The 26638-nt window shown below is 32.7% G+C and overlaps 1 protein-coding gene across 2 annotated transcripts in view; it reads left to right on the top strand.

The window, feature by feature from the left end:
* Nucleotides 1-26638, top strand: part of LOC121981442 — a 51752-nt gene that overhangs the window by 23332 nt on the left and 1782 nt on the right. For both annotated transcript variants that reach the window (XM_042533962.1, XM_042533963.1), the window contains one exon: nucleotides 12628-12680. In XM_042533962.1, the coding sequence (XP_042389896.1) occupies nucleotides 12628-12680 (53 nt within the window). The remainder of the gene's footprint in view (nucleotides 1-12627; nucleotides 12681-26638) is intronic.

Below are 26638 nucleotides of genomic sequence, written 5' to 3'. Positions count from 1 at the left end.
TAGTTTGCGCTGATCAAACTACACCACTAGCCATCTCTGTGAACACTTGTATTTATTGCTGTGCCCACATTTACCTAGGAGTCAAAATGACACTATTAGCTTTCTTTGTGAGCGCCTGCATTCAAATTATGGAGATGATCTCATTTAGAAGCTATAGGGATCGAAGATTTTATGATTTTTTTTTCTAATGCATAATAATCATTTTGGAATTAGTAATCAATAATTAGTTTGAGATACTTATTTTATTTTTCTAGTGACTATACTTTCCTAGTGATAACCTTCCTTCAAGATCTAGTGACTTATATTGGCAATGAAATTTGACTTATCAGTGCAAAGCAATTAAGATATTCACAATAGTTTGCAACAAAAGCACTTAAATTATATTGGCATACTATAATATTCTGAATACATAACACGAGAATATAATCATGACTTTATATGGTTGAGACTTATGACATTAGATTATATATGTTCCATGCACTTGAACATTCATTTATAACTTACTATAGAAAGTAAGGACAGAATGTTGAGTCTTGTTGGGCTCTACAAGTGGAATTTACCATATGACTTGTCAGCCAACTGATAGCGAGACCAGTTTGGCATAGCAGCACATGACAAGAAATAAAGAGGGAAGAAGAGAGACCGAGGGAGGGAAAAGAGGAGAGGGGAGAAGGAGAGGAGTATTAAAGGGATGAGCAACAAGAGAGAAGAGAAGCCATGGGAGAGAAAAGAGGAGAGGGAGAAGGAGAGGAGTATTAGAGGGACAAGCAATAAACAAGTGATGATGTGTGAGGTTTCGGGTAGAAAGAAAAGTGTATTGAGAGATAAGAGAGAAATTAAAAATTCCTAACTGTTTGAAAGTATCACTAATCTATTAAATATGATTAAACAGGACTATCCAACATATATAAACTTTACTATTTTTTAATCTAGTCAAAGGTTGAAATATCTGACCGTGTTGGTCGCCATGGGCAACATTTACCATTTTGCTAGTTGACTAACAACAAGGCTTCTTTGGCAATGACCACGCATAATGTGAAATAGAGAGGGACAGAAGAGGGACTCAGGGAGAGACAGAAGAGGGGAGGAGAGTATTAGAGAGACGAGCAATAGGTGAGCGATGACAAGTATGCATGTGGAAAGAGAAGGGCATGGAGAGATAAGAGAGAAATTAAAAAAATTCTAACATACCACAAACCTAATTAAGTATGATTGAACTAGATTATCCAACATATATAAACTTAATTCATTTTTAAACTATTCAAAATAAATTCAAATTGAGACTTGTTCAAATTCACTTGACGAATCACCATTCCTACTCAATGAGCTCTTCTTATCACTAAACTGACCTACACTCAACCCTTAAAACTTCAAATATTAATTCAATTTAGCTTAATCAAAATCTAAAATGTTTTAAAAATAAGTTAAAATGTAAATAAGAAAATTTAGTATCTAATATTAGTCAAGATTTACTATTTTTTTATTTAGTATCATTAAGCTTTTCCCCCTCTTATAAATCTTCTCTTAGCTCTTCGGTTTGAGTATTAAGGATTTGTTAGAGTTCAACATAACACTATAATTAAATTAAATTGATTTGATTAAGTTAAGAAAATAAGTTTTTATTTATTTATTTTTAATTCACTTCATCTAGATATCATTAAAGATACATAAGGATTATAATAGATATTTTAAAAACCTTTATCCAATTCAATTTGAAGGTATAAACTTTTTTTAATTTTGAATTTCTTTTTATCAAAAAAATCTTGAATATGAAAATTTTAAATTTACATGAGTCGAATTTCAATTTTTAGAAATTTACACTTATAATATTAAATAAATTTAATTATCATATTAAAAAAATCTAATTTATATAATATTTTTACATTCTAAAATTTGAAAAATCTTATATCTATATTTTTTTATCCACTTTAATAATTGTAGACCAGTGACAAGCAGATGTAAGACCGTTAGGCGCGCCTGAGGCGTTTTTTCATCACCTTCTTTTCTTTTCTCAGTTATATCTGCTTCCTCTGTTTTCTTATTTTTTTCCCTTCTTGTTGACAGCAAAACTGCAACTTCTCTCTGTTATATCTTCTTCCTCTGTTTTCTTTTTTTTTCCCTTTTTGTTGACAACAAAACTGTTGTTGCTGTGATGATGTCCCGTTTTTTTTCCTGTTTTTCTTTTTTTTTTTTTGTTTTCTGTTGTTGGTACTGTAAAAAACTGGATAGCTTCGTTTTTTTCCCTTTCCTGTTTTGTTTTCCAGTTTTTTATTTTGTTGTTGGTCCTGCTTTTTTCCTTTTTCCCCCTGTTTTCCTTTTTCTTTTCCTATTTTTCTATTGTTGGTAGTGGTACCAGTGGTACAGTACTTTTCTATTATTGTTGATGCGAGGTACAGTAGTTTACCATTCCATTAATTCATTAAAATATTTTTTTATTTTGTTTTTAATTTTTTAGGTTATTTTCTTGTTCAATTATAATGGAAGGTAGTAGTGATACTCCAACATATATATCAAAAGATCTGGCATGGAATTATTTTCAAAGAGTTAATCTGAATAACAAAAATGATTTGATTTGTAACTTTTGTCAAAAAGTTACAAAAGGAGGTATCTATCGTGCAAAACAACATCTTGTTGGGGGGTTTCGAAATACTACGACTTGCAAAAAATGTCCGTCTCATGTACGTGAAGAAATAAAAAATTTCATGGAAAAAAAGGCAGAGAAAGGCAATCTTTCTAAACTTGCGACATTAGACTTTGAGGATGTAGATCCTCTTGGTGATGATATTGATATGGATGATATTGGAGCTAAAGCTGTACCGCCTATAAGTACAAGTACAAGTACAAGTTTTAGATCAGTGAATATGCAAAAAAGGCCAAGACAAATAGGTCCAATGGATACGTATTTTGCTCCTAATGTGCAAAAAAATATTGAAAGTAGAAAGGGTAAAGAGAGGCAAACTACGATAAATGAGGCATACAAGAAAGAATTGAGGGAAAAAACTTGTATGACTATAACTGAGTGGATGTATGATGCGGCAATTCCTTTTAATGCCGTTAACTATTCAAGCTTCAAATGGATGTTGAACTTGGTTGACCAATATGGTGTAGGTCTAAAAGGACCTAGTTATCATGAGGTGCGGGTTCCTTTTCTAAAAAAGATTGTTGATAGTGTGACTAATAATTACATTAAGTTGTGTGAAACAGAATGAGTAAAGTATGATTGTAGTTTGATGGCAGATGGGTGGACAGACAAAAGACAGAGGACATTGATTAATTTTTTAGTGAATTCTCCTAAAAGTTCAGTTTTCATTGAATCGGTTGATGCTTCTGATTATGCAAAAACTGGAGAGAAAATATTTCAGTTGCTTGATCGATTTGTGGAGCGTGTAGGAGAAGTTAATGTTATTCAAGTTGTTACGGATAGTGCAAATAACAATGTGCTTGCTAGTAAGAATTTATTTAATTTTTTCTTATCATTATGCTTTTTCTTATATATGTTAAAATTATCTAGTTTTATAACTTCTTTTATAGGAAAATTATTAGAAGCAAAAAGGCCACACTTGTATTGGACTCCTTGTGCTGCTCACTGTGTTGACTTGATCTTAGAAGATATTGGGAAATTACCTGATTTTAAAGTAAATCGCAAAAGGCAATGAGTGTGAATGCTTACATTTACGTTCGCCCCGGTATGATAAATATGTTGAGACAATTCACAAGACAAAAAGAGCTTTGTCGGGCGGGTGCCACAAGATTTGCTACTGCTTTTCTCACTCTTGAAAGGATGCACCTACAGAAGCAAAATTTAAGAAAAATCTTCATTTCAAAGGATTGGACAGAGAGTAAATGGGCAAAAGAAGCGGCGGGGAAGAAAGTAGCTAAAATCATCATAACACTTAGATTTTGGAGCAGTATTGTGCATATTTTAAAGATATATGGCCCTTTAGTTCGTGTTCTGAGACTGGTTGATGGTGAAAGAAAACCTGCAATGGGCTATATTTATGAGGCTATGGATAGGGCAAAAGAAACAATTATGAAGACCTTTAAGGAGAAAGAAGAGAAATACAAAGAAGTGTTTGAGATCATTGATAAGATATGGGAATGCCAACTTCATCGGCCTCTGCATGCTGTAGAACATTATTTGAATCCAGAATATTTTTATTCATACACAGATTCAAATATCTGCGGAGAAGTGGTGAATGATTTGTTTGAAACTATAGAGAGATTGGTTTCAAACACTGCCGAGCAAAGATAAAATCACTGCCCAGCTCTCTATATATCGAAAGGCAGAAGGACTATTTGGGAGGAATGTGGCAATTAGACAATAGAAGAGCATTATCTCCAACAGAATGATGGGAATGCTACGGAGCAAATACCTCAGAATTGCAAAAGTTTGCTATTAAAGTGCTTAGCCTCACTTGTAGTGCTTTTGGTTGTGAGCGCAATTGGAGTGTATTCGAGCAGGTATGTAATAAATATAAATGTTTAATACTATTAGTATGTTACTTTTATAAGTAGAAAATATTCTTTGTTATTTTATTATACTTATTGTGATTTTTGATATTTTGTAGATTCACAGCAAAAAAAGGAATAGGCTAGCTCAGCAACACTTAAATGATTTGATATTTGTGAAATACAATCGTGCCTTAAAACTTCGGTATGACGCACGTGATAAGATTGACCTTGACAGATATTGATGATAGTAATGAATGGTTGATGGGTAGAATGGATGGAGAAAGAGATAATGAAGAAGATGAGTTGGTTTTTGAAGGTGATGACTTGACATGGGATGTCGTTGTTAGGGCTAGTGGAGCTGAAGAGCCTGAATATTGTACTAGAGGAAAAAATATTGCATCCATGACCTCTAGTTCACATGCTAGACCTAAACAAGTTGAGAAGGGAAATACATCTTCCTCTATGAGACACTCATCTCTAAGACTTTAGATGAAGAAGAAGAAGAAGAAGAAGAAAAAGAAGAAATTGAATTTGAAGAAGATGAAGATAAAGAAGAAGAAGAATACAATGAGGATGATCTTGAGCTTGATGATTAATTTGACTTAATACGCTTGTTTTGATGAACTTTGTTAGTTTAAATTAGAAAATTGAAACTTGAAAGTTTAAAACTTTTATTAATTTTATCATGGTGCTGTTTTGCTTGTCGTATTTGATATTGATGTGTGTGGAATATTAATAGTTATCATATTTGACATATTATATGAGTGTGTGAATAGTTTAGTAGTCATCAACCTCATGTTCAAGAGGCGCGCGCCTCAGGCGCGCCTCGCGCCTTGGGCTCTATGAGCCCTTTGCGCCTTGGTGCGCCTCGCGCCTCTAACAACATAGGATATAGGCTTGACACTAAATAGTGGAAGACGAAGGGTTTTCGGAATGAGATGAGGTTTTGCGTTGCACGAAAGTTGCGTGTAGGTTTAGGGGACAAATAAAATTAAGGGAAAAAATTTAAGGAAATTAAAAATAGGAAAAGAAAGAAAATTGGTATAAATAAAATTAATGAAAAAAGTTTAACGAAAATAAAAATAGGAAAAAGAAAGAAAATTGGTATAAATAAAATTAAAGAAAAAACTTAACGAAAATAAAAATAGAAAAAGAAAGAAAACTGATATAAATCAAATTAAGGTTTCATAATATAATTAGTGGCTAAAAATTAATTTATTTATTATAATAATTATCTACTAAATTTTTATCGATAATCTTATTAAACTTTATCATAAAACTTTAAAAAATAAAATTTCAAGTAGTCAAAATTTTATAAAAAATATTTCATCAAAATAAATTTTAAATGATATTTTTAAATTTTTTATTGGTAAAAGTAAATATAAATATTGATCATTATGAATGAAATATAAATTTTCATTTATTATAATTACTGATCAATTATTTTTGTTAACAATTTTGTCAAATCTTATGATATTTTTTATTTTTAAAAAATTAACACAGTGACAAAATTAATTTAGGCGAAAATTAATTAACACAATTATTTTCATTCATTATGATATTTTTAAATTTTTAGAATCCAAAATTAATATAATTTTTTATTATATTTTAGGCGAAAAGAAAGGGAATGAAAGGGTTGTAGGCGAAGAAGTGAAAAAATTACAGCAAATATTAATTCATTTAAACTTTTACTTGGTAAAATTTAATATAATCATCCATAAAATATTGTTAATGATATTTAATTTTATTTATTAAAATTATCAATTAAATTTTTATGGTATTTTTATCAAATTTTATTAATAAAATTTTAAAAATAAAAAAAATTCTACTCGACTTTCAAGCATAATTTGTTTAAAAATAATATATTTGGTTAATAAATATTTTTAGTTAACTAAATAAAGTTAAAATTAGCTAGTAAACGGTAAAAAAATATTAGTTAAGTTTGATAATTAGTGATAAATTATTAATACTAGTTAATATACACTTTAACAGTTTTTTTTAAAATTTTTATTTATCAATTTTAACTTCGATAAATTATCAATTAAATTTATTTGATCAAAAATATTTGGCTAAAGCACGACAATAACAGTATAAAAATGACGATGAAGGAGAAGAAAGATGGAGAAAGAATAAAATTCAAAGATAAACAATCCAATGTAATTTTGAATATATTTTATTATACATAAAAATCTCTCTCATGTCTAAATTTTGAAAGTATAAATAAAAATTAATTACTAGTAAGTATGACCTATAAATATTTTTAATTACTAGGCAAAATCAAATTTTGATCTATAAAAAATTTAAAATTATTGGACAAATTTAAAACAATGAAATAAGGTGATTCGTAATTATTTACTTGCTGAAATTTATTTTGGCTGATAATTCTAAATGTTTACTGGTCAAACTCATTTTGGATGGAAAAAATTCGTTGGCAATCTCGTCTTTTTTTAGTGTATCAGGAACCGAAGTAAGACTTACAATGGTATTCATCAACCTTAAAAAAATATAGTACCAAAGAAAATTATAAGAAGAATTTCATGAAAGTTCGACAATAGAAATTATATATCTTATCTAGCAACTAATTGAAAAGTATCGGAAATAGAAGTAAGATTTACACATGGTATTCGTTGACCTAGAAAAATCCTATGATAGAGTCCCATGAGAAATTATATGAAAAATTCCATGGAAGGTCAGACAACTATTTAAGAATTATCAGGAACAGAAGCAAGACTTACATAGTATTCGTCAACATAGAAAAAATTTTAAGATAGAGCCCCAAGGAAAATTTTATAAAAAATTCTAGAAAAGAAAGGTATTAGCATAATGTATATTGAATTAATTAAAATATATATGAGGATGTAATGAGAACATTGAAGACTCCATGTGGATTAATCTAAGTGTTTCCCATAAAAATAGGGTTGCATTATGGATTAACTCTAAGTCCCTATATTTTTATACTAATCATGGACAAACTGGACATATAAAAGATATAGTACCGTGATGTATGTTGTTTGTAGATAATATTATTTTGGTAGATGAGACATGTGAAGAGTAAATACTAAATTCGAATCTTAGTGGAAAATGCTAAAAGTGAAAAGTTTTAGATTTAGTAAAAGATAAAATATATGAAATTTAAATTTAGCAATGTTAGACATAATGAGACAATTGTTAATTTAGAAGATGATGAGTTATTTGTTATTGAGAGCTTTAAGTATTTATGATCATTTTTGAAAAAGGATTGAGGGATTATAAGGAGAGCGTCAGATGTTCTTTATGATTGTAAAGTACCTTTAATACTTAAACAACAGTTTTACAAAATGACGGTTATGTCTGCTACGTTATATGGAATTGAATGCAAGACTATTACTCGAGCATATGAGTAGAAGATGAAAGTTGCATAGATGTGGATGTTAAGGTGGATGTGCGGACATACAAGGATGAAAAGGATAAAAAAATAAAAAATATTAGAGAGAGTTGGGATTGTTCCTATTGAGAAAAAACAACAGGAGATACATTTAAGATGATATAAACATGTACTTAGATGATCAATAAATGCTCTAGTTAGGTGATGTGGAATTATGATAAATGTGCATATCAAACGAGGAAGAGAAAGACAAAAAATACTTGGTTAACAATGATAAAATAAGATAAAATTTAATTAAATATAAATGATGATATAGTAAGGGATAACTCCGCCCATGATGACCGGTCATGGCCGGTCCCAAGCCCGGATAAAGGAGGAAGGTTGCGTTAGGTTGCCAGCCAGCGTCAAACTATGACAAATATTTCATGAATGAATCCATTAAACTATTGTGCTAATGCTAGGTTGTTCCCTGGAAGGAACGCGTTGCAGGGTCCGACTGTAACATCTCGGCAAGGACCGCTACATCTCCAGAACTCGGGTGTAGTGATAAATATGCAAGAGTTCGCGTTACAGGGTCCGACTGTAACGTCTCAGCAAGGACCGCTACATCTCCATGAGAACTTGGGTGTAGTGTTAAATAGGCAAGAGTTCTCACACCATAGGTTAGATAAAAACAAATATGATAGGAAAACTAATAATCTAAGATTTGGAACATGGAACATAGGAACTCTCACTGGTAAATCAATGGAGGTAGTAGATATGATGATTAGGAGAAAAATTAATATTTTGTGTGTACAAGAGACAAAATGGACAGGTGAGAAGGCAAAGATGATAGAGAACTCGGGTTTTAAGTTATGGTACACTGGAAAGAGTAAAACAAGAAATAGAGTGGGTATTATTGTAGATAGTTTGTTAAAGGATGAAGTTGTAGGAGTAGTTAGAAAAGGGGATAGAATTATAGCCCTTAAGATAATAGTGGCGAAAGAAACTATGAACATAATTAGCGTATATGCACCACAAGTAGGATTAGATGAAGTTACCAAATTAAGGTTTTGGGAGGACTTAGATGAAATATTACAAAATATTTCACCAAATGAAAGGATTTTAATAGGAGGTGATCTAAATGGGCATGTCGGAGTGAAAAATGAGGAATATGAGAGAGTACATGGGAGCTATGGGTTTGGAACGAGGAATGAGGAAGGGAAAACTATATTAGATTTTGCGATAGCATATGACCTTATTATTCACATTCAAAAATGGGAATAATAAATCGCAAATTAACTTTCTTATGGTTAGGAAGAAGGATAGAAAGATTTGTAAAGATTGCAAAGTCATCCCTGGAGAAAGCTTAACTACCCAACATAGGGTAGTAGTGTTGGATATACGCCTTAAACATAGTATCAATAGAAAGAAAATATATACAATTCATAGAATTAAGTGGTGGAAGTTAAAGGAAGGAAAATAAAGTATATTAAGGAGAAGATAGGAGCACAAGCATTTAGTGAAATATATACGACTCTAATACGACATGGGATAAGATGACATTAAATTTAAAAATGGTGGCTAAGAGAGAACTTGGTGATTCAAAATAACTCTCACCACCAAGTAGAGAATCTCAGTGGTGCAACGAGAAAGTACAGGAGAAGGAGAAGGTGAAGGAAAAATAAACTGTGTATAAGGAATTATATATTTGTAAGAATGAGGAAAACTTTAAAAAATATACAATAGCCAAGAAAGAAGCTAAGAAAGTGGTGAAGCAAAAATGAAACTTTTGAACGCTTATATCGAAAATTGGATACAAAAGAAGGGGAAAGAGACATTTATAAAATAACTAAAGCGAGAGATAGGAAGACAAGAAATCTTACTCAAATCAAATGTATTAAAGATGAATGCAATGTGATACTAGTGATTGATGATGAAATAAAAGAGAGATAGAAGAGGTATTGTCATCAACTTTTTAATGAAGGTTAGGAGACCACTTTGGGTAATTTAATTAGGTCAAATGAGCATAAATTTTAATTTTTATCGTAGAATTCAAACTTCAGAAATAAAACAAACTTTAAATGGGATGCGTAATGAAAAAGCGTTGGACCGATTGATATTCCGATAGAGTTGGAAGTGCTTAGGAAGGCAGTGTATTGAATGACTTACAAAATTATTTAATATGATATTGAAAGCGAAAAAAAAAAAAAAATCAGTGGAGGATAAGTACTCTAGTTCCCTTATAAGAATAAAGGAGACGTCTAAAATTGTGCAAACTATAGGGTCATTAAACTAATGAGTCATACTATGAAACTTTGGGAAAAAGTAATAGAAAAAGATTAAGGAGATGTTCTTTGTGATAGAGAGAGTGTTAGATGTTTTTTGTGATCGTAAACTATCATCTTCTTAGACAATTAATTAAAAATATCGGGCAAAAACAAGATCTACACATGGTATTCATTGACTTAGAAAAAGCGTATGATAGAGTCCCAAGAGAAATTATATGGCAATTTTAGAAAAGAGAGGTGTTAGCGTAATATATATTGAACTAATTAAGGATATGTACGAGGATGTTCAGGCGAAGTAATTGAAGCATTTCCAATAAAGATAGGGTTACATCAAGGATCAGCTCTAAGTCCCTATCTTTTTACACTAATTATGGATGAACTCACTGCGCACATTCAAGACACAGTACCGTGGTGTATGTTGTTTGCAGATAATATTATTTTGGTAGATGAAACACGTGAAGGAGTAAATGCTAAGCTAGAATCTTGGAGGGGAACACTAGAAGAGAAAGGTTTTAAGCTTAGTAGATTAAAGACAGAATATATGGAATTTAAGTTCAGCAATATTAGAAGTAATGAAACAATTGTTAATATAGGAGAGGACGAGTTGTCCGGAATCGAGAGATTTAAATATTTAGGATCATTTTTATAAAATGATGGAGGGATTGAGAAAGATGTCTTACATAGAATACAAGCAGGATGGGTGAAATGGAGGGGAGCGTCGAGTGTTTTATGTGACCGTAAAGTACCTCTTAAACTTCAAGGTAAGTTCTATAAAACCGCAGTTAGAGCTGCTATGTTATATGGAGCTGAATGTTGGGCTATGACTCGAGCACACGAGTAGAAGATGAGAGTTGCAGAGATGAGGATGTTAAGGTGGATGTGTGGACATACAAAGATGGACAAAATAAGAAATGAGAGCATTAGAGAGAAAGTCGGAGTTGCATCTATTGAGGGAAAACTCCGAGAGACACGTTTAAGATGGTACGGACATGTACTTAGACGACCAATAAATGCTCCAGTTAGGCGATGTGAAACTATGATAAATATGCATATCAAACGAGGAAGAGGAAGACCAAAAAAGACTTGATTAGCAACAATAAAACAAGATAAAATATATTTAAATATAGATGATGATATAATAGGAGATAGAGCTCAATGGCGTAAAAGGATTCATACAGCCGACCCCACCTAGTGGGAAAAGGCTTGGTTGTTGTTGTTGTTGTTGATGATATAGTAAGGGATAGAGCCCAATGACGTAGAAGGATCGATATAGCCAACCCTACTTAGTGGGATAAAGCTTAGTTGTTATCCAAAACTTGTCTTTAGGCTTTAGCAAACAAAATACAAGCATTAAAGGGATACATAATGCTCAAATTTCTTATCAATTAGTTATGTTCATTTCAAATAAAATTACATCTTCAATAGTAAAAGTTTTTCGTGTTTTTAAATTTAAAAGTGCTCTAATGTTGCATAATTCAAAAGCAAAATATATCATAGTTATAGATGACCTAGAAATGCCTTTGTTTTTTTTTTTTTGCTCATTTGAGTGTTTTATTTGTAAAAATTGATTAGATTATAAGTGTAAATCATTATAAAATGAAAGAATTATATAATTTATGAATAACTAAAAAACAAAGTTAATAGATTATAACATTTTTTACTCTAAAAACTGAGTTGAATTAATGAATCAAATAAACACCTATCAACAATCTAAATAATTATTAAATTAACAATTAATTATATAAAAAATTAATCAAAAAGTACAACTTATACTAAAAATTAATCATCTCATTAAATATTATTCAATTAATTAAGAATCAAAGCATATGACAACATGATACATGATACAGAGCAAAACTATATTGTTTCTTATAAGACCAAAACTCTAGCAAGGTTTGAGATGCAAAGATAAACAAATATGAATCATCAGTATCATTTTCTTAACAAAAGAAAATAACCATTTAGGAAATGCGTAGACCAGATTTTATGATCTTAGAACCTCTTGCAGTATGGTATTATATATAAAAAGTTTCAACTGTTTTCTAATACATTAATCTCGTAATATATCATCCATATCTGATATTCTAGTGCATACCTCATTCAATAACTGTAATGTATGCCTCAACAAAAATGAGGTCATGCATTTGGTCCAGAATCCAACGAAGCTAATAATTTCATAAGTATTTCATTTTTATAATAAAAAATAAAAGTATGACTTAAGTCATTCTGGAATGAATTACATGTTATTTAAATTAGTTGCTAAATCAACAAAGACTTAAATCTTGTGATTAAAACTAATCGTTATGTGGAATTTAATGGATCAATTCTGGAACACTCAAATCAATATTGCAACATAATGTAATGGTCATGATTAAACAGAAGTCTGCATTAGTCTTTGTCATATTAAAGTTAGTTAAGTCCAAATGATGATATCCAAATACCATATTCAGAACTATAGCAAGTGTATGCTTTTGCAACTTTTTAACATGCATGTATTGCTTGTTAATAATTGTAATCCTATTGTTTCATGTTGCCATATAGGAATTATTGTGGATTTATTTTCTGGTGGAGAAATCCTTCCTCAGTTGAAGAAGGTTTGTGCTCTTTTTCTATGGAATATTCCACTTCCATCTTTGCTTATATCTGTATTACGAAATACTTTCCATGTGAGATTTTCTTTTGTGACTTATTTATGTGTTGACTTGATGGTGCATATCATACACCAGAGTTCTAGAACTTTTCTTGTGAGAGACAATTCATCCCATGCCAATTTCAGACCCACATTTATGGGAGTTCATGCACTGGGATAATAAATTCTGGTAGCTTTGTGGATCGCTACTTATTTTACACCATGAGAAAATTTTTAGTTCTTCTTTTCGTGCCATGTATTTTATTACATTACATATTTCCTACATGTTGAATTGATTTACTTAATTCTATCGAGAAGGTATTTCAATTATATTACCAACTCAACATATTCTTAGTTTCTTGAAATGCTAAAAAGTTTAGTTCAATCATCTTCTACATGATTGTTTATTTGCTAAAATTAGCCTAATAAATCCTTCTAAAGATATGAAATAAAGGAAACGATTCCATGAAGAATCCGAAGAGAAGCAAATAAATGGCCCTTGTCATTTATACTTGTGCATGTATATAACAACAACCAAGCCTTTATCCAACTAAGTGAGATTGACTAAATGAATCATCCTATAGTATTGGGCTCGATCCCCTACTCTATCCTTATTTATATTTAAATGAATTTTATCATATTTATGGTTACTAAGTTTTTTTTGTCTTCCTCTTCATCAATTAATGTGCATATCTGTCAAGGTTTCACGTTGCCTAATTGGGGTATTATTGGTCGCCTAAGTCCATATTCATATTATCTTAAATGCATCTCTTGGTGTTTTTTCTCAATAGACACAATTTTGGTTTTTTTTCTCTAATGTTCTTATTTCTTATTTTATCTATCTTCGTGTATCTACACATCTACCTTGCACATTTACCTAACATCCTATCTTTGTGGCTCATCTACTCGTGTGTGATCATTTGAATCAGAGAAGCAAATAAATTTCCATCCACCTATAGTCATGCATGTATGGTGAAATAAATTTCCATGAAAATTTTTAAGAAAAGCAAATAAATAGTCCTTGTCACTTATACTCATGCATGTATTGGGAAGTAAATTTCAAACATTATGTTTAGATCCACTAATAATGATTTTTTTTTGGATTATTTGAATAAGGTGATAGACTAAACACTGTAATATGCTGGCATTTGTAGTGATAGTGTTGTTTTAGAAGTCCATAAAATTGCAGATAGTAATGTATGACCAAGAAAAATATTGCCAACATGTTGGAATTAAAATTGTTGAAAATTGTTGCACGATAGTAAAAATGTTACATCCTATAACCGCCAAAACCTGTACTTTCACTAGTAATACATTACATCCAATGGTGTTGAAATGGACCATCTTTGATAGCTATTATTGCTGCAATGCCTATGTAAATAGGTTACCTAAAGAAAAATAAAATATTTGAAATAATCTCATATAATCATACATATCTTGAAATTTTATAATCACTTACCTAGTCATATATATATTCATAAACATGTAGTTTGTTATAATGATCAAGTTGTTAGGGCTGTCTATATGAATTATATCTTCCAACGAGCTCTATGCAAGGTTATATCACTAATAACAATCATGACTTTTGCTCGTAAACTCTTTATGCAAGGATTAGAATTGTATCATAACATCCCCACTTGGTAATTTTCTCATCACTTTGTTGCTCTCTACCACACCCTTGCTTGATCCCCTTCATAAGGAGGGATGATTCTATACTCTTCTTTGTTGAGTAACTCTTCCCATGCATTTTTATGATGCATGACACCCTCTCCATCACCATCGTCTCTAGGAGATTTGCACGCCGTGAAAATTCATGACCATACTTCATCGCTTTCATGCAATGATTAGGAAGATCTCGAGGGTCGGCACCTTTGGAATTCCCTATCGCTCAACAACTTGATGATTGGCAGGAGGCTCACACCTACACTTCCTACCACCTCTCAACCTAGTCCACCGTTCTTCCAACGCCATTTGATCCTCCATGCATGCGCTATCAAACCTCTAACATCCCCACCTGAAGCTAATTTTCTCATCTCACCTTGTTACTTTCCTCTAGCACACCCTTATCCTTGCTCAATCCCCTTCATAAGGAGTGATGGATCTTTACTCAAGTCACCTAAGAAAGTTGGCATGCAAGGTAGCTATAACCTTCATATAGATCTAAATCACAAGATGAGGTTGAAAATGAAATGATCATAGATAGAGAAATGTATTAGAAATTACTTGGTTAACTAATCTACCTATCTAGGGCACCTTTTGACATCTCTTATGTCGTAAATGTTGTGAGCTAGTTCATGCATAACCCTAATGCACATTTTTAAGTAATCTACAGGATATTTTTAGCAACTCCAGGGAAAGGGATTTTGTTCAAGAAGCATAGCTTGATTACACTTCAACTGTCTATTGCACCTTTATTGGAGAGAACTTAGTTACCTAGACGAAGCAAACCCGATGAGAATAATGTCTCATGAACCCACAATAAATTGAAGATAAAAACTAGGAAAAGTCTGAATTTAGCAAAGCACAAATTTAAGGTCTATGAGATAGAAGAGAACACAATTTAAAGGATTTGGGCTGGTAAGTTAGATAAACGTCACAAGTATTGTCTTGATAAGTTGTAGTCTAATAAAAAACCAATAAGTGAGAGCCTCACTATGCTTTTGTATTGAAAACAAACATTCTATATATGTGTGGTTGCTGCCCCTTCCCCCTCTATTTATAACTATAAGGTGTCATGAAAATCCTAAAAGACATAAAATAAGCCCATTTAGAAGAGTCCTAGATAGACTACTTGTGCCGTCCGGTACAGACGGTTTTTATCGTTCCACCGCTGGAGCGAAACTGGTATAGGAGGCGGGATAATTTTGTGTCACGCGTCACACGACAGAAGGAGTCGCATCGCGTCGTGCGACAGAAGGAATCGCGCGCCGTGAGATGGAAGGAAATATGCTATATAACATAGGAGGCAGCTGCGGCAAGCGATCATTAGTAGTGGGGAGGCAGCGGCAAGGCATCAGCGAGGCGACAACAAGGGCAGCGACCATTCTCGGGACATGTATGATTTCAATTTGACCTAAACGAGCAGAGGTGGTGTATCAGAGGTGTAAGAGATGTTGTGGGACTCCTCCTGTGCCGCTGGAAGTGTCGTCGAAAGCCTCTGGCGGTGCTGGGCGCCTCGTCGAATGCCTCTTGCATTATCGGACGCCTCACAAGACGTTGTCGAATGCCTCACAGAATGTCGTCGGATGCCTCGCTAGACCCCTCCGGTGTGGCTGAATGCGTCGCGGGATGCCTACGGCGCTGCCGAATATCTCGTAGGACGTCGCCGGATGCCTCGTAAGACGGCATCGGATGCCTCGTTAGACGTCTCCAGTGTCGCCGGACTCGTCGTGGGATGCCTTCGGCGCTGCGTGTACGCAAGGCGTTTTTGTTCATCGAAAGTTAAACCAAAGATTTAATTAATTGAAACATTTCCCAACTTAGGTGTGATATTTCGAAAAGACTTTTATAAACCCTAATTAAATTATCCCCCAAAATATATAAAAAATATATTTAAAATTAAATAAATTTTATTAATTAATATTCTGTTTTTTTTTACTATTTTATATATTTTTAAAAATTCTAAAAAAATCTAATAAAAAATCTAATAAATCCTTTATATTCTGATATATTTAGTTTTTATTTTTTTACTATTTAATTGATATTTTGATTTTTTTTTACCATTTTAAATTTATATTATTTAAATTAATAATTAATTAAATGAATAAATAGTTAATTTATATAATTGGGCATTGATGGACATGTGAAGAAATCAATATCAATATTGCATGTCATGCGATGATTATTTAATCTGGGTGTTGCAGAACTATAGAGTTGACCTAAGCAGACTGTTATAAGCACCAATACTTCCATCTAGTTCACGCCACTACTTTTGGTATTAGTAAGGTAACATATTATGATACATCAATTTTAATCCAAGTTATTGATAGATTAATTTTATTTAAAAAAACTATATTTAATTATTTTTTCTAGTCATATTAAGTTGTCTAATAATTGAGAATTTATATAAAATCAATGTACAACTTATTTTTAAATTATACATAATAAACATATTTATCTAATAAATAAAAAATACCGAAATCGTATCGGCACATCACGATACGATATCAAAACCATATTGTTCCAGTCTAGGACCAAAAACTTGGCACGGGTTGAGATTTTAAACCTTAGACTACTTAGCTAGTTTAGGTTTAATCCATCATTAAAAAATTTCCCATTACCTACAAATGAGACTTAACTTACTAATTAGCTCATCTAAGACTTAAATTAGGTTGACTTCGCTACATGACGCTCTTGTCCAAATCAGCTTCAAGTGCAACCTTAGTCATGACATCTTCAATTAACTCATTAAGCATTTCTTTTTATGTTTTTAGCTCTACCCTTTATAATTGAGCCTTCATTAAAGTGTAATGGGTCATTAAAAAGTTCTAGAATAGGATGCTTCTTCCTTTCCATTGTCTCGTCTTGATTCCCATCCTTAGCTTGCTTTGTCGCAATTTGGTCTCCATCTTTGTCTCCATCATTCCCCCTCTCTTCTCAAAAGGATTTGTCCTCAAATTTTCATCACCTATATTAAAGGGAGAAAGAACATTAAATGTAGCACTCACATTATACTTACCAAGAAAATCAAACTTGTATGAATTATCATTTATTAGAGCAATAATTTGAAATAGTTCATCTCCTCAAGCATGCATCTTAGTACGACATTTAGCTAGAAACGTATCCTTATATGAACCCAAACTCAATCCCTACTTCAAAGATCACTTTCTTTCATTCTTTGTTGGCTTGTGTAGCATATTGTTCAATCCTCTTTTCAATTTACAACTATATTTTCTTATGCATTTTGTCTCACTAACTCTACCTTTCCTGTACCATCTAAACTAACATGCTCAGAGATAGGTAAAGGTAATAAATCCAAAGGAGTTAAAGGGTTGAAGCTATATACTATAAAAGGTGAAAAGTTAGTAGTAGAATGCACAAACTTTTATAATCAAATTCGACATATGAAAAACAATCTTCCAAACCTTTCAAATATTTTGAATAATAGCTCATAATAAACGACAAAGTTTGATTTACTACCTTGGTTTATGCATCAATTTGTCATTTGTAAGTTATAGAAAACAAAAACTTTGAACCCAACTTATGCTATAATGTGTTTCAAAGGTAGCTCCGAACTTAGAATTATGGTTTAAAACTAATCAACACTCCATGAAGTTACATGGTATCTCTAACGAATAAATCAACACTAAGGAACTTAGCATTGTTCATTTACCTTCGAGACAAAGCATCCACAATCTTATTTTTCATACCTCATTTATACTTGATCACATTAGAAAATTATTCAATGAATTCTATCCATTTTGTATGACATATGTTCAACTTACTTTGGTGGCCTTTCAAATGCTTCAAGGACTCATGATCAATGTGAATGTTGAACTCATTGATCCCTAAATAATGTTCTCAAGTTTCCAAAGTCCTTACCAAAGCATATATCTTCTTGTTAAGTTGGATAGTTTAAAGCTACTCCGATGAGCTTCTCATAAAATAAGCAAGGAGTCAATCTTTTTACATTAGCACAACCTCAATACCTATTCTTAAAGTAACACTCAACTTCAAAAGTTTTTGCAAAGTTAGGCTTCCTAATACAAGTAATGGTGTAGAACTTAGCCTATTCTTAAGTAAGTCGAAAGTTGAATCTAGTTCACTATCTCAATAAAACATAATATTCTTTTTAATAACTTTCAGTCAAAGATGCAACTAATGTACCTCAGTTCTTAGCAAATCTTCTATAGAAACTAGCTAACCTATGAAAGTTATGTACCTTAGTTATTTTTTTGGTGTTGGTCATTCACGAATCCTTCTTTTTATCAATCTTGATTCCCTTAGCACAATATAACTAAGAAACACAATCTAAATAGTGTAAAAAAAATATTTATGAAGGTTATCATACAATATCTCATTTAACAAAACAAACAATTAAAATGCTCATTTAAGTTTTTGTTATAAATCAAGATATTATTAAAATATACTACAATAATTTTCTCCATATAGGCATGAAAGATCTAGTTCATTAATCTCATGAAAATTTTAAGTGCATTAGTTCCGAATGACATAACTAACCATTCATATTTGGTTTTGAAATCAATCTTCCATTCGTCACCTCCATATGTGAATTTGATGATAACCAAACTTCAAATCAATTTAAAAAAAATGCAAGAACCATATAAGTCATCTAGCATATCAATTTTGTTGTAATCTTATTGACACTTGTGCAATCGACGCAAATTCTCCAAATTTTATCCTTGTTAGGCATTAGCAAAATAGGAACTACACAAGGAATCACACTTTCTCGAGCATACACTTTTTTTATTAACTCTTCAACCTGTCTTTCGACCTCTTTTGTCTCCTTGGGATTGCTTCTATAGGCTGACCAACTAGGAATTGTTGATTTTGGATGAAATCGACTTATAGCTCTATTTCCCTAAGTGGTGACAATCCATTAAGAATCTCATCAAGAAATATATTAGTGAAATTCCTAAAAAAAAGACTTACCAACACTAGAAAATTAGGGTTAAAATTCTTAACACTGAAATAAACCTTTTTTAAGATTGTTAACAACACTAAATAAGCCTCTTTTTATAAAAGTATAAGCATTGGCCATTGGGAATAAAAAAACTTTCTTAACCTCTCTTCTTTTATATAAAAGATCCATTTTGTCTTCTCTGGCTATTGATTTTTTTTTTCTTTTTATTTCTTATTCTTTTTATTGGTTTTCTCATCCTCTTTCTTTTCTCATGCTCCTTTTCTTTTCCATCTCTTTTTTCTTTTCTCATTGCCGCTTTACTTTTCTCTCACAATCATTTCTTTTGCCACTCATTTTAATCCTTAATCTTCATATACTACCTAAGATTTAATGTTACAAGAGTTACAATTTTTTTTATGCATCATTAAAGAATACTTTTAGAACCTATAATGCATGCATAACGTTCCATCAAACTTCTATAGTTTGCCCAAAAGTAAATGACCTGCATGTATTGATACCAAGGTTTAAAATATCGACCCGTGTTGAGATTTCGGTCCCAGACCATAATGATACAATTTTGGTATCGTATTGTGTCGTGTCGATATAATTTTGATTTTTTTATTTATATATAGTAATTATTAGATAAATATGTTTATTGTGTATAATTTTAAAATAAATTATATATTGATTTTATATAAGTTCTCTATTAATAAACAACTTAATATTGTTAGAAAAAATAATTAAATATAATTTTCTTTAAAGAAAATTGATTTATCAATAACTCTAATTAAAATTGAGACACTATAATATGTTTCCTTACTAATACTAAAAGGAGTGACGTGAATCAGATAAAAACATTAGTTCTTGTAACATTTTACTTAGATCAACTTTATAGTTCTCCAATGCCCATATTAAATAATCATAATTATATAAATTAATACAAAGATACTATTTTATATATAATAATTATATAAATGAACTATTTATTCATTTAATTAATTATTAATTTAAATAATATGTATTTAAAATAGTAAAAAAAATATTAGAATATCAATTAAACATTAAAATTGTAAAAAAATACAAAATAATTAAAAAAAATATCAGAATATAAATTTGATTTATTCTAATTTTTTAGACTTTTATAATTTTTTTAAAATTTTTTAGAATTTTTAAATAAAATTTAAAACAGTAAAAATAATTTCAAAATATCAATTAATAAAATTTATTATTATTTTTTAAAATTTTAAATATATTTTTTTATATTTTATTGAGATAATTTAATTAGAATTTATAAAAGCTTCTTCAAAATATCACACTTAAGTGGGAATTGTTTGAATTATTTAAATCGTAATATTAATTTTGAATAGTAAACTTGGCGTTGCCTCTGCGGGCGAGGTATCCGATTGCATAGGAAGAGTCCGACGACGCTTTCGGCTCTACTGAAGCATCCGTGATGCTTCTGGCGCAGCTAGAAGTGTTCTGCGACGCTTCTGGTGCCTCCAGAAGTGTCCTGCGACACTTATGGCGCCTCAAGAAGTGTCCTACGACGCTTCTGGTGCCTCCAGAAGCATCCGATGACGCATTCAGATTCACTTGTTGCTCACGACATACGCGCGTGACACGATAACGTGCTCGAAATGGCCGCGCGAACGGTGCTGATTTCACTTTCCCGACAGAACTGTAAAAACTCGTTTGTGCCGCTCGGCACGGAATGACATCTCAATCACTAATTGATACTACATTACAAAGTACTAATAATCATACCTACTAATGAAAAATGAAACTAACACTTGTTTGTTGACCTTAACTTCCCCACTCCCATTCAACTATTGTAACTTATACGTAAGCAAGCTTAACTTTTTAACTAAAAAAGTGCTAGCTACATTATTGTAATTTCACCATCTATAATCATATTACATACCTTTTGTTAATATGATAGTGAGTGTAAAAGATGTTGTCTCATTGTTCTCCATCCTTCTTCACAGACACATTCAAAGGACACCTAATGACAAGGGCTCCACCTTCAACTAGATATTTTTCTCCATCTTGATATCTCCTAAGATTCTATCAACATGAATTTTCAACTTCCTTTTTGTTTACAATCTCTAGCATGTCTAAATCTACCATTAGAAGTTCTATTATCAAAGTCTCTGTAACTACTATCCTCATCAACATGCTCATTATGGTTTTGTTGCTTAGCTGACCTTTGCACATTAGGAACCCTACAAGCTCGACTCCTTTGCAATCCAATAATGATGACATCTTGTCTCTCTAATTTATCTAAGACCTAACCAAATCTAATTTTCATTCGTGTTATCTCAAAGCATGTTATACAAGTCATTCTTCCATCCTTACTATTAGTGCAATCAACCCATGGTAGATTAATCAAGTTTTTTTTTAAAAAAAAAAAATTGGGGCAATATGTTTATAGATTATGTCAAGTAGGTTAAAGTTGATTGGATGGAAGAAGATCAAATGGGTCGAGGTCAATCAAATATTTAACAATTAAGAAAATCCAATAGGTGTTGGTAGATGAAAAAAGTCCAACCAATGCTGATTTTGATAGAAGTTCAACAATTTGATGATTTTGATAGAAGTTCAATAGGTGTTGATAGATGTAAAAGTCCAAGAGGCGCTCGTGTTAGAAAATTGACAATTGTTTTAGGATAGTTTTGAATTTTGCAATTATTATGAAAAAGGAAAATTAGTTTTGGAATAATGCTGATTTTGATAGAAGTTCAACAATTTGATGATTTTGATAGAAGTTCAATAGGTGTTGATAGATGTGAAAGTCCAAGAGGCACTTTCAAAGACATAGATATTTTTTAAAAACAATGTTCAAAAATATTTTTCTAATGTAATTTTTAAAATATCCATTTTGAAAGTAATTTCTCCCTTTCAAAATAACAAAAGTATTTCTAAATTTTCAAAGATATAGATATTTTTCAAAATATTTTCAAAGAGGTATTTTTCAAATAGTTTCAAAATACCTTTCAAATAATATTTTTAAGAAAATATTTTTAAACAATTTGAAACTATTTTCAAGGAATTTTCTAAAATAAAATTTCAAATTGAATTTGAAAATTGCCCCTTAAATAATTTTACCTCTTTTAAGAGGTTGAGCTTTCCCTAACTCTCATACTTTCTAAGGACAATCTTGTTAAAGACAAGGAAGAAATACTAAGGTGTCTAGGAGTTTCACTAGTCAATACTTTAATTTCACAAATATAACTAGTTTTGAAAATTTTATAAATATTTACCAACCGAACAATCATGAAATATCATTACTATATTAATGACAATTTTGAAAATATTTTTTTTAAAAATAAGTCTTTGAATTTTTTGAAAATCCTTTCAAAATAATTCTCATTTAATTAATTATCTTAGCATATGGTTTTCAAAAGAATTCACATTTTGTCACGCCCCAAAAGAGTCCCTGCCAGACAAAAATCCGGCAGAGTCTCCCCTGTACCAGTGACAATATGAAGCATCACTACAAGCACAATACATCAGCCACATGCGGCTGGAATATTTATATACACAACCACGCAGTTATAATAACAGCCCACACGGCTGGAATGAAACAATCACAACCACGCAGATTATAAACCAACACAGCGGAAAAATGAAAACGGAAAGCCCACACAAGACAAATAGATACAACGCATGCCGGCACGGCTTAAACACAAATACATCACCAAAACCATAGGATAGCCACATGGCTATACACAAATACAATGCCAAAAATAAGAAAAGAATATACAAAAGAAAACAATCACGATCTTCGGATGTGACGTAGGACCCGACAGGATACTCCGAGCGACACCAACCATCTACAGGCTACGAAAACATAAATGTATCGTGCGGTGGTGAGTATAGGTAACTCGGTGGGTAATAGAAAAGATAGTCGTGGTCCATAAACAACATGGAGATCACAAGATCTCGGTTGGGAATAAAGAACATGATCATACTATCATAATCAATGCAACTAAACATATCCGCATAATCACGGCGACATATAAACATAAACCACAACTAACGATAGCGGATCATACTCGATGCGGAATCGACGCAAGGTCAAAGATCGAACTCATGGATCTGCAAGCGGATATACCCGTGACACATGCGAATATATGGTTGCGTATACATGTAAAATAAATGGCGTGTATGCAGCGTGACAACCATATGCAACAATCATATCGCAAACAAATGCAACGTACCACAAACACATGCAACTAGTATCTAGTAGGCATGTATGCAAATATAACCCCCGATGCACCGTGCATGCATGCTCCATGGTCACCCCGCCACCTCTCCGAACACCACGACCCCTGTATGGCCGAGAGGCTACTGTACTACCCTCCAGCCACTATATAGTGGTCGAGGCGGACAATCCGCTAATAACTATCTAGCTAAATAGCATCGGGGTCCTGCTCACAACGCCGGATCTCACTAAACCTCGGGTGGCACGACAGGACTAGCAACAACACGCTCCACCTACCACTACCCATGAGTGGCGGAGTGTGCGGTCTTTTCCAACGACCTCTAACGACTCTCTACCAAGGGAGACAGTGGTCATGCAATGAATGATGAACATGATATATATATAGATAATCATCATCCATGCAACAACCCCAAACCTCATAAACACCTCCAACATGAGTATAATCGTCATGATACCTCCACGTATCCCACCAAACATATGTACCCACTACACATGTATAATCAACCAAAACTCCAATAATCCCACCAGACACAGGTACACAAAAATATAAGTACAATCAACATGTATCCTCCAATAAAAACACAACGGACATGTGTACATACTCCGAACATACAATCAACACAACTCCTCCAAAAGTACATGACAAATACGTATGTACACACCTCATGTAAATGCACGGTCAACAAGATGACTCCTATAACACATACCCACCTATGTACAGTCCACATCATATACCCAATCAGCATGGTAATACCAATAACCCGACAAACCCTACAAGACATACTCTACACGTGTAATCACAACAGAGTAGATATCAAGAGTGGAGACTGTATATGAATTAAATAGATCATCACAAGGGTCAAGCATAAGTATCATGCAGGAAAACAGCAACCGATCATGATATAAGATAAAACAGCCTAAACCATCACATAATAGTCATGCACTAAGATCAAGAAAAACTAAGTAGAGGCCAAGGAAGAAATACCCGCCTTTATCTGTCGACCGTGTCAAACAATCCAATCCCACGTCGAGACGCTCGCCTCGAAATAAAGTCCTGCGAGCACAAAGCAATATATACATATTTTATTTAGCTAAATTCACATGAATTAAAATAGCTAAATAAAATCCTTACTCAACTAGGATAACTCCACTGAAATCTGATCTCAGACTAATCTCCCAACTCAACACATCCTTTAATCCAATAACAAATCCATCTCTCTAATATCATTTTATCTCATAATGACAACAACCCATAATAACCTATCACGAAATCAAATCTCCATCATGTATCCACATCAACCTAACATCATCATCAACAAACCTCATCTGATAATCCAATCCATCAATCAACCCAATGATCCTATGAATGATCACATAACAATCCACAACCATCAATTAATCCAATCAAAACTCCTCATGAATTTATCCAATTCAATTAGTTAACTCTTCTTGTTAACATGCTTCAATTATCCAACCCATAACTCATCCAATCCAAAAATCCATAATCTAATATCAATCCAAAACTCATTAATCAACACATCTTAAATCCAACTCACATAATTCATCATCAATCAAACACTAATCCAAACTCATCATAAATCCTTCAAATCCTAAACTAAACACCCCACATCTAATAATCAATCTAATGATCCCAATGACAAATATGAAATCATGATATTCATCCACCCTACATAATCCATCAACAACTAATCAACCAAAACACAACAACTTACAACTAGAAGTAAAACCCTAAGCCTTCTTTCAACCTTCCATGATCACCCAAAACAAAGCAAACCTAATAAGAACCTAGTGGCAAACACTTACCTTGAGGCATAACCACCAATCAAGAGCTCACAACCCCTACTCCCACTGTCTAAAATCTACAAAAATGCCTACACACCAATTCCTTCCAAAATCAATCCACAACCTAGCTGTAGAGAAATTAGTTTGCTAAAACCCCAAAATACAGAGTCTTACTCACCTCAAACAGGCCTTTATCTTGGGAGGTAGCAGCTGATCAACACTCAACACCCACCAGAACCCTGCCAATAGCTGCCAAAGAAGCATTCATACATTAATCCTTCCAAAAATTTGTCCAAGAAGCAATCCTACATCAATGCATCTGATGAATCCTACAACCAGAACCACACTCACGCCAATTGATCCCTTACCTCTTCATCCGAGAGCTACCAAAGACCCCAGCCACAAGAAGTGTAGAAGGCTGTGATTGGCTCAAGAGAAGCAACAGGTTTGAAGAGGATGAATGAGGAGATTAACCGGCTGGGGACGACGTGAATCAGAGCCCTCGCTGTGCCCTAGCCCCACCGAGTTGTTGTCGTGTGCACCAGCACAGCCGAAGAGATGGTCGCTCTGTCAAAGAAGGTCGGAGTCGTCGAGATCCGGCAACGCTTACCCTCCAGTGACACAATAGAGACGAGATCGCCTATGGAAGAAGCTTCTCCGCCGGTGTCGGGTGTCCACGCGCGAGGGAGAATAGAAAGAAGCGTCAGGGAGAAGCGGACCACAGCGGCGTGAGAAAGAGACGAAGAGGAGGAACGCTCAGCCGAGGCATGCTGGAGGAGGGGATCGTTGCCGGCGGTGAGTCCATGGCGACCGGCGATCGTGCGAGAAGAAATCGTGAGAGAGGGCTCGGGAGAGGAGATCGGGAAAAGGGGAAGAGTTCGGGCGAATTCGGGGAGGAGAAAAGGAAAAGAAATAATAAAAAATAAAATAAAATAAAACCTAGGTTTGATTAATTAAAGCCTAAGTCCATTCCCAAGTCAACTCCCACTTAAATGGGTATTCCAAACAGGCTTTCACTGTACCCCAAATCCATCCCCTCAAAACGGATCATACGGACTCCGTTTAAATCCCGAAAAATTTCTAAAAATCCGAAAAAATCCAATAAGATTTTTCGTTCAATAATAATTATTATTTAATTTTATGGTATTTTACACATTTAATTATTTAGCTTAGCATCTCATCTGCTCTATATGCCTTAGTACACATCATGCACGATAATCTTATAATTTTTGTGTGATGAGTATTTCAATTGTTAGTGATTAATTTAAATTTAGGATTTTTTTTTAAGGTAGTTTAATATTGTGTTAAATTC

The sequence above is a fragment of the Zingiber officinale genome, chromosome 5A (genome assembly GCF_018446385.1).
Source record: "Zingiber officinale cultivar Zhangliang chromosome 5A, Zo_v1.1, whole genome shotgun sequence".
In the NCBI taxonomy this organism is placed as follows: domain Eukaryota; kingdom Viridiplantae; phylum Streptophyta; class Magnoliopsida; order Zingiberales; family Zingiberaceae; genus Zingiber; species Zingiber officinale.
Note: the sequence above shows the minus strand (reverse complement) of the source record. Positions and strands in the feature narration are given on the sequence as shown.